This window comes from Carettochelys insculpta, chromosome 3 (genome assembly GCF_033958435.1).
Source record: "Carettochelys insculpta isolate YL-2023 chromosome 3, ASM3395843v1, whole genome shotgun sequence".
NCBI classification, from domain to species: Eukaryota; Metazoa; Chordata; order Testudines; family Carettochelyidae; genus Carettochelys; species Carettochelys insculpta.
In genome coordinates, this window is record NC_134139.1 from 22,033,983 (window position 1) to 22,044,187 (window position 10,205).

The following is a 10,205-nucleotide window of genomic DNA, read 5'->3' on the forward strand; positions in this document are numbered from 1 at the left end:
ATGCTCAGGTGGTGAGTGGGGCTGGGAGGGTGGTGAACTGGGGCCATGCAGGGTTGATGAGCTGGGCCACGGGAAATTTGAAGCAGGGCCAGGGGGTTGAAGCAGGATTTTGAGTTGCACTTAGTTCACATCAATGTGAGTTAACCACAAATGGAAATTGCACATTGCAAGGGTTTACTGTATATTCTGACCTGCTGTAGGTCAAGCTCGTGCTAAAGTAGCCAAAAAGGCATTAATGTGCAATTTAATATCCAAAAGAAAAAAAATTAACCTCTTAATCATTGTTCATAATGGAATACTGCATTACTACAAAGGTAGAACACTGAACGCCTGTGAGATTAAGCTTACTTAGCACAGTAAGAGTAGTTCGTAATTGTTAATCATGTCTCGCTTTCATCTCAGAAGGCTGTGGCAGATGAGAAAAGTATTTGGGAAACATTTGTAGAAAATTATAAATTGTCTTTCACCCAAAGCAATGTATAAAACTCAGCTACTCTACAAAGAGCATTTATAATTATTTCATTTAAATCTAAAATTTCATTAAACTTTTTTCAAGATAACCTGAGGCTTTGTAAAACTGACAAGTAAAGTTTTGTGTCTTTTTTTTTTTTTAAAATAGTGATTTAATTATTAATTATTCAAATTAGCATGACTTAAGTACCTCCACAATACATGTTACTCATGTCTCTCTCTGCACTTGTTTCATGTCGGTTACTTTCAACGCATACATCTTTTGGATCTCAACAATTAAGAATGTTTTCTCAGCCCACAGTTTCTCACAAGTGCGGCCACTAAGCCTTGCTAGTGGTACTCTGACATTTTGTCCTAAAATACTTAGTTAACTTTAGGAAAAGCAAATCAATATGCTTTTTTGTGCCAGTACTTGGTAGCCGCAGCTGTTTGACTGGCTGGGGGAGGGGGAGTAAACCAGCTGAGTACTGGTTCCCCCTCTTCCCCCCACAAAAAAGCACTGAATAGTCATATACATGCATCCAAATTAGTGCAATTTATTTACATAGGGCAGTTTTTGCATACAATAATAAAAATAATTTAGTTATCTCCATTCTTTATGGACCTGAACAGAACAGAAACATAAATAAGGTGTTTTGCATGCTACTGACTTGAATTTCCTGAGTGTCACTATCATGTTATTGGGAGAGTAAGCTCCAATCCTGGTCCTCCTTCAGTAGAAGCTAAAAGCAATGTAAACATTTTATAGTGTCAGGTGGCCAAGCTGCCGAGAAGCTGGACAGGCTTCTGTATGCCATGTGCACAGCTCTGGAAGGAACTCTCATCAGCTTAGTGGAGAGGGTGAAGAAAAAAAACTGCAGACAACCCACAGGAGTGAAAGCAAAGCTATTCACAGCACTGAGCCACAATCCAACTTTGGGGCATAAGAAGTGAGAGGGGAATTGGATGCATTTACTCTGGTCTCTTGCAATAGTGGTTGAAGCCTGGCTGAAAACTACGACTGTACTTTGGAAGCAAATGCTTTACCCTTCAGCATTGCAATACTGGTGTGCAATTTACAGGTCACAGCAACCATGAAGTCTTTTATAGGATTTGGCCCTTCGAAGAAAAACTGTGGAGCACATTTCACTGAAGAGATATAGTTATGCAGTATTCACTGAAAAGAACCACAGCATTTGCTGAAAAGAACCAACTACGATCGAGCAGATTTATTGAGTCTCACTGGCTAGTGTCTCTCAATTCACTATCTTCACTTTAAAAAAAGAACAAACAAAACATTCACATTCTTTTTGCAATTTTCTAAACATACTGTATAACAAAAAGATGTCTACAATTTCTTTCCATTTTTCCTGAATCAATCCTTCATTGCCACTAGGAACACAATAAATTGAATACCTATAATTTGTATGTCTTATTATTTTACACAATGCACTTAAATCCTAATAAAGCCGATTGGGATTGTCCCAATGCAAATTCCTGCTTTTTTATGAGTAAATATGAATTCTTCTTCGAGTGGTCCCCGTGGGTGCTCCACAATAGGTGTCGGGCTTGCCCGGCACCGCAGATCGGAAACCTTCTAGCAGTTTCTCCTGGATCGCGCATACGCCAGCGCGCGCCGCCCCCCCTGCGCGCCTCCGGCCGCGTGCACAATCCGGTCCCCGCCAGTTCCTTTTCAACCGCCATCGGCTGCAGACAGAATCCACTCAGGCTAAGGCCAGAGTCAGATTACTTAGTGGTTTTTTTCCACGTGTGATTTGTTGTTTTTCGGTTATTAAAAAAAAAAAGGAGAGAAAGCAAAGAAAAAGAGAATACCAGCCAAAAAAAAGGAAACAGAGGAGTGGAGAAAAAAAGAGCGGACGTGAAGGCCATTAGGCCGCCCGCTGCCGCAGGCTGCTGATCACTCTTTGGGGTGGAAAGGCACGGATTAAGTGCTAAGTACCCTCTTAACAATGAAGGACTCACCACAATGGCCTCTTCAGGTTTTACACAGCGTGAGTCATGCCGTGAAGCTATGCTGGCCTCTGTGGGGCATAGCGAAGGCATCCGACGCCTGGGGGACTTACAGGCTACCCGGCCGCGTTCTCACTGTGCTCTGACCCCCCCTCAGTGCAGAAATGGAGCGAACTCTCCCTGGCTCGATCCTTGCCGTGCATCTGCAGCGAGCAGGACGAGCGGAGCACACAGCTACCGACCGCATACTCAGGCGGCGGCACAGACCCCCACAGCACCAGCGGTACAGGGGTGCCAGGCACGGAGGGGGATACCCGCGCAGCACCGCAGCTGACGGTGCCAAGCGCGACGCTTACAGCGGGGCCGAGATTCCCAGCAGGGGAGGGGGCAGTGCCGGCCCCGCAGCAGAGAGGCAAAGCAACATCAAAAACCCAGCACCGCAGTCCATCTCTGGACAGGGCTGCGCTGCTGTTAGCACCAAGCCCTCCCCCTGTAATACACACGCCGCACCGAAGGCCTGTGTCTCCACCAGCCCATCGGGGGGGTGAGAGGGGAAACCAACAAAAAAAAAAAACACCTTCTCCGTTCCTCCAACCAATGTCACCATGGCTTGGGCTACCTTCACCATTTTGTGGTATTGGATCTCCTGGAGTACTATCACAAGCCAGTTTCACCTCTATTGGTGTCGTCACGGAGGTCTTGCTCTCCCAAACATTGGGGGTACACACCCAGTGAGTGGTCCAGGTCTCCATCCCCGGATCCTTGCCCATACTGCCATAGTTGTCCTATCATGCTGGACACAAACAAACCACAGGCCTGCACCCAGGGGCAGGTCCCCCCTCCCCCCCACGGCCGCTCAATACCCCCGTGGGCGCTCCCAATTGGGGACAGAAACACAGTTGTCTCAAGGGGAGTTAATTTTAGAACCCTGAGACTTTCCTTCACAATCCTCCAGCGAGCAAGTGTGTCATTGCCCGCAGGAACCCAAGGGTTCGGGGGAGGTTTACCTTAGGGGTTCCTCCTCATCCTCCCCAGACGAGGCCATGGCCCCCGGGGATGTCTCTCCCCTGGATGATGTTAAACAGTTTCAGGAGCTGTTTTAAAGGGTGGCTGTCACGCATGACATTCAAATGGCAGAGGTGCAGGAGAAACATCACAAACTCCTGAAAAATTTGAGACCCCCGGCTTCATCCAAAATTGCTATTCCGCTGGACGAAGCCATTCTGGAGTCAGCCATTACTATATGGCAGACTCCGGCCTCTGTTCCGCCTACGAATGAGAGAGCGGATAAGAAATACTTCGTCCCGGCAAAGGGCATGGAGTTCCTCTTCAGTCACCCACAACCAACTTCTTTGGTGGTCGGGTCGTCCCAGCAGAGGTCAAAGGCTTCTCAGTACAAATCGGGGGATCGGACAAGGATGCTAAGAAGCTAGAGCTGTTTGGCAGGAAGGTATATTCCTCTCCTATCCTACGATTGAGAATGGCAAATTATGGGCACACCTAGCAAACCATAATTTTGATAATTACTCCGGGCTTACTCCCCTCATGGATTCACTTCCGGAAGACAAAAAGCCAGTGTTAAAGGCGATTGTTCAAGAGGGCTACGCAGCATCGCGGACGGGAGCCCAGACTGCCCTGGACATGGCGGACACGGAGGTACATTCAACGGCTACAGCAGTGGTCATGCGTAGAGAATCCTGGCCCCAGACGTCGGATATCTCGAGGGACCTACAGGCGAAGATCGTGGACCTTCCCTTTGATACACAAAAGCTGTTCGCAGACTCAACGGACTCGGTCCCTCACTCCAGTAAGGACTCGAGAGCTACAGTTAGAACCTCGGACATTTATACTCCCCCATACAGGAGGGGAAAAATTTTATCCTCAGCAAAGACGCTACGCTTACAACCACAGCGTGCTCAATATCAACGGGGCTACGGCCAAGTGCACTATCAATAGCGACAACAGTACAGAACTCCTAGGCGACGTTCTCAACAAAGCCGTACGCCCTCAGGTCACGCCTCAAAGGCAACAAGTTTGACAGGTATTTCGGGGGCTGCACTATCAATACCCTCGCTCAATGCCACTCTCATCTCATGTTCCATCATCGCCTCAGACCGTTCCACTCCCAATGGCAAAAGATCATAGCCACGGGTTACGCGATCCCCTCCCAGTTGCTTCCACCGACGAAGCCTCCCACCAGGCCTCACCTCAGGGACGCTGCCACGAGGCGAGGCTCAAGCAGAAGGTGACTCACCTTCTGTTCATAAGGGTGGTGGAAAGAGTGCCGGAATAATGCCAGGGGGAGGTTTTTATTCACGCTACTTCCTACCAGAGAAGAAAACAGGAGACTGGAGGCCCATCTTAGATCTTCGGGGCCTCAACCATTACTTGCGCAAGCAACGGTTTCGGATGATCACAGTTGCTTTGATACTCACGGCACTGGATGATGGAGACTGGGTTACAGCACTCGACTTACGAGATGCTTACTTTCATATAACAATCCACCTGGCACACAGATGCTTCCTCCGCTTCACGGTCGGCCAGGAGCGCTTCCAGCACAGGGTTCTTCCGTTTGGCCTCTCCTCGGCCCCCAGAGTCTTCACCAAAACCCTGGCAGTGGTGTCAGCCTACCTGCACAAACAGGGGGTGTTTATTTTTCCCAGATCTGGGCAACTGCCTGCTGAAAGGGGACCTCGAAGGCAGAGGTCTCACGCATGATACGCGTCACAGCGGACACGTTTCTTTGCTGGGTCTAGTCATCAACCTCGCAAAGTCAAAGTCCGAACCCACACAACATATAGAGTTTATAGGGGCACGCAGAAATTCTATCACAGCAGGGGTGTACCTACCCGACGCTCGCTTCCGCGCAATCAGTTCGCTGGGGAAAGTCATCACATACAGCCCCACGGTGCCGGTCTTAACGTGCCTACAGCTGCTGGGCCATATGACGGCAGCGATGTTTGTGGTACAGAATGCCAGGTTGCACATGTCAAGCCTGTAGCATTGGCTGGTGAGCGTTTACAAACTGGCACCCCACACTGTCCACAGGGTGGTGTAGCCCACAACAGGGGTGCGCAGATCCCTGGCGTGGTGGGAAAACCCCGAGAATCTGCTAGTGGGGGTGCCTTTTCACCAACCACAAATTTCTATTTTTCTTACCACCGACACCTCCCACATGGGATGGGGAGCGCACATCGGCGACAAGGTAACGCAAGGGCTATGGTCCCCTGCGGAACAGGCACTGCACATATCCATACTGGAGCTCAGAGCAGCGTTCAACACCTGCAAACATTTTCGAGATTACCTACCTACCGACAATACCTCCATTATGTTCTACATCAATCGACAAGGAGGAGCACGATCCCGTGTCCTATGTGCGGAAGCACTCCCGTCGTGGAATCGGTGCATCGCCAACAACATAACGTTGAAAGCCTCGCACTTGCCAGGCGCTCACAACGTGAATGCAGATCAGCCGAGCAGGCGCTGTGCAATCACGCACGAATAGCAGATCCGCTCCGATCTGCTACAGCACATTTTCGTACATGGGGGTTTTCCCCAGATCGATTTGTGTGCCACCCAGTACAAAAAAAAAAAGTGCCCCCAGTACTGCTCCAGGCCAGGAGTGGGGCGGGGGTCCTTGGGGGACTCATTCATGTTTTCATGGAAGGGCTCCCTACTTTACGCGTTTCCCCCGCAGCGCTCATCCGCAAGGTCTTGCACTTAGCCAGAAGGGAGAGAGCTCGCATGATACTCATAGCCCCACTTGGGATAGGCGGCAATGTTTTCCCTTGCTTCTGCGCATGTTCGACCGCCCACTGCTCCCTCTACCGGTGGCGCCAGACTTACTCACATGGGCTCAAGGGTCCATAGTGCACCTGCACCCTCAGGGTCTGCACCTACAAGCATGGCTAATCCATGGTTCAGCTCCTTAAAGAGCACATGTACGGAGGGAGCACAACAAGTCCTCGAATGCAGCTGAAGGACCTCCACCAGGAGGACTTGAAAGCAGAAATGGACTCGATTCACAGCCTGGTGTTCCGCCAAGCAGTTAGCTCCCCTTGACGTCCCTATACCTGTAATACTAGAATACTTGTTGGACCTCAAGAGAGGCGGGTTTTTCTCTATCCTCGCTAAGGTCCACCTCGCTGCTATATCAACCTTTTGGCGTACAGAGGGAGGGCCCACGGTATTTGCCCATCCTATCGTTACCGGGTCCTTGAAGGGGCTGGTAAACCTGCATCCCCCCTCGGAAACCGCTTCCACCATTGTGGAATTTGGACTTGGTGCTCAGCACTCTATTGGGTCCACCTTTTGCACCATTAGCCACAGTTCCCATACATCTCCTTACGATAAAAACAACCTTCCTCCTTGCAACTACGTCAGCCCGCAAGGTGAGTGAGCTCGCGGCAGTGATGGCAACGCCGCACTGCACAGTATTCTCAAAGGAGGCGGTAACCTTAAGGCTGCACCCAGCCTTTGTTCCAAAAGTCTCTTCGGAGTCCAATCTTAAAGAGCCAATAGTTTTACCCTCGTTTTACCCGAAGCCTCACAGCTCCGGCAAGGAGGCACGCCTGCATCTCCTAGATATGAGGAGGGCATTGGCCTTCTACACAGGCAGAACTAAGTCCTTCCGGAAAACGGACAGGCTTCTAGTCTCTCTCGCTCCCGGGTCAAAGGGAGAAGGTCTCTCTTCACGGAGAATCTCAAAGCACATTGTGACCTGTATAAAAATGTGCTTCGAACTTCGAAAGACTCCTTTACTGGCCCCACCCAGGGCTCAGTCCACCAGGGCGGTGGTGGCGTCAACAGCCTTCTTCAAGGCATCGCGTTAACAGACATCTGTAGAGCGGCGACCTGGTCATCCTATGACACCTTCGACAAGCATTATGCCCTGCCTCGGGTATTCCAAGAGGATACCCGTCTGTCGACAGCAGTCCTCTCGGGGGCAAGCTGCACATAAACCGATTACCCACCTCCTTACTTGGGTTACTGCTGGGTAGTCACCTATTGTGGAGCACCCACGGGGACCACTCGAAGAAGAAAGAGAAGTTACTCACCTGTAGTAACGATGGTTCTTCGAGATGTGTCCCCGTGGGTGCTCCACCACCTGCCCCTCCTCCCCGCTTCGGATCTCTGTCTAGTGTTTTTCAGGAGCATCCAAGGCGGTTGGTCAAGGAACTGGCGGGGACCGGATCGTGCACGCGGCTGGAGGTGCACAGGGGGGCGGCGCGCGCCAGCGCATGTGCGATACAGGAGAAACTGCTGGAAGATTTCTGATCTGCGGCGCCGGGCGAGCCCGACACCTATTGTGGAGCACCCACGGGGACACATCTCGAAGAACCATCGTTACTACAGGTGAGTAACTTCTCTTTGTGTGTCATTAATTTATTCAAAAATAATGAATAGGAATGTATCTATTTTGCAGTAATAAACTTAAAAGATAAAAAAACCCAAGAGTTTCAAGATCATTTCAAAATGCAGTAATCCCCTGAAATGCGCAATTTCGAGCAGTGCTTAACTCGCATTATGGCAAGTTAAGCAGAACTCAAAATCCCGCTCCCCTGGCCCAACCCCACCCCCACATGTGGCTCTGGCTCATCCCCCACCCCTGCACGCAGCTCTGGCTCACCATCCGTCAAGTATGGCTCCGGCTCAACCCTCCCCGGCCCCGGTTCAAACCCTCTGCCAGCTCACCACCCCTGTGCACAGCTCCAGCTCAACCCCCTGCTTGTGGCTCTGGATCACCACCCCTGGCCCCAGTTCAAACCACACCATGCGTGGCTCTGGCTCAACCTCCCTCCCCCCCGCCCAGTGCAGCTCCACCTCAACCCTCACCCCCTCCCCAGTTCAACCCACTCACCCCACTGAGCACAGCTCCAGTTCACCACCCCCACACGGGGCTCTAGCTCAAACCCTTCCCCCCCCTGCCAACATGCAGCTCCTGCTGAATTCCACCCCCCACCGCCGCCCTAGCCCCCCGACCCCCTTCCACGGCTCCAATCCATCGCCACGCTTAAGCCTCCCCAACTGTTCCCAGCTGTCCCCCCACAACCCAGGACTTACCTTGCAAAAGGAGCTCCATGTGCTCCTGTTGCTTCCCCAACTGCAGAACACGCGTTCCGCCAGGGAAAAAAGCAACCCCTGACTTAAGCGAAATTCCAGTTAAACAAGGGTGTGTCGGAACGGAACCCTCTCATAAATCAAGGAACTAATACAATCTATTTTAGTATCAGAGGATTGTGTTCCCCTCCAATTTCTCTGACACTTCAATTCTATTCATGAAAATATTACTGCTTCTCCAACCCAACAGAGTGCTTGCTTTCTAGAACAATCATTCCAGGAGACATGCACACTCCAGCATTCCCTCTAATTCTTCTTCATCCATGGGTAGAGGAATTTTTTTTATAGGCACCAAAACACATAAGGATGTGCACCACCAACAAAAACACAAGCTGCCAGCTGTTGGCACCCTGCTAATCAGCTGGGCAGCATCTGACTTTCTTCTGGGTGGCCACCCAAGCTCTCACCTTACAGGGAACTCTGCCACTGTTGCCTGCAAGCTGTATGCTTGGATGACCACCCAGGAAAAATTAAAATCTGATAAAAAAATGTACAGGGGAAAAATAGAGGAAACATTGCAAGCTGTCAAACAAAGCCCTGATCCTGAAAGCATGTTTGCATGGCCAGATCTATACATCCACACAGACCACCACTGACTCCAGGTGGGTATGGCACCTGCTTCTTCAGGTCTTAATGGGCAGATATGCTGCACAAGTGACAGTTTTCAGTGCTATCATGGTAACATGGTCAACAAACCAGAAGCAACTTTTCCAGAGACACAAAACATTGCTATTTTAAGAACAGGTGACACAAACACCTGTAGGAAACATCCACAAATAGGGCTGGCCCCACTCCACTGTAGAAACTGGACTAGATGGCACTGCAGGGTCCTTTCCAGCCCTATGTTTCTGTGTCTATGAAGCTTTGAGCAGCAAAAGTGAATTGTCTAAGACAAAGAAATTACCCAGTATTGTTCTTCAGTCATGGCTGTAAGAACTGACAGCACTTCAGTTAGGCTAACAACAGTGAGGGCCAACTATTAAGAAGCTTATTGCCCTAACACTGAAATTCTCAACCTTGTTCTTTCTACCCCAACGTGCTACAAACACTCCAAGGCCAACTTTGTTGCACAGCCGCTGTTTTCCTCCATAAAGGATGTACAGGGGAACAGGTCAGATCGCCGCCCTGGGCCGCTAGGGGGGCGCAATAACGAAAAGTGCTCAGGGTTCACCTGGTGTCTTCGGTGGCAGCAGGGCGGGGAGCCCCCGGCTTCTGACCCTGCTCACCGCCAGTGCCCGGGAGCCCTGAGTAAGAACCGCTGCATTATTTCCCCACCCCCACGGCTGCGGGACCGCGACAGGAGTCCGCCCCGGTCCGCAGCCGGAGGAGCGCAGGAGCCCGACGCGCCGCCCGCACGGTACCTTCCCAGCTCAGCGTTATGTGCCACTCGTAGAAGAAAATGAGCCTCCCTTTGCGGCTGCTGCAGGAGGCCTCCCCGTCCGCGTGCCGCAGCTCGCTGATCGCACAGCGGCCCGCCTCGCTCTCCACCGCCAGCCCAACCAACAGCTGCTCCAGCCGGCGCCTCGACCAGCGGCTCGCGTCCCGCTCCGTCCTGCGGCAGAGGGCGGGGGTGAGCCGAGCCCCGCTGCTCCCCTCGGCCGGCCGGGGCCCTTTGCTACCCACCCGCGCGGCCGCGGGAGGCTGGAGCCCGGCGCCGGCCGCCA

General features: G+C 51.4%; 1 protein-coding gene across 2 annotated transcripts in view; it reads right to left on the reverse strand.

Moving 5' to 3' along the window:
* LOC142010892 (activator of 90 kDa heat shock protein ATPase homolog 2-like) overlaps positions 1–10,205 on the reverse strand; it is a 35,662-nt gene that overhangs the window by 25,053 nt on the left and 404 nt on the right. For both annotated transcript variants that reach the window (XM_074989461.1, XM_074989460.1), the window contains exon 2: positions 9,903–10,093. In XM_074989461.1, coding sequence (XP_074845562.1) covers positions 9,903–10,093 — 191 coding nt within the window. The remainder of the gene's footprint in view (positions 1–9,902; positions 10,094–10,205) is intronic.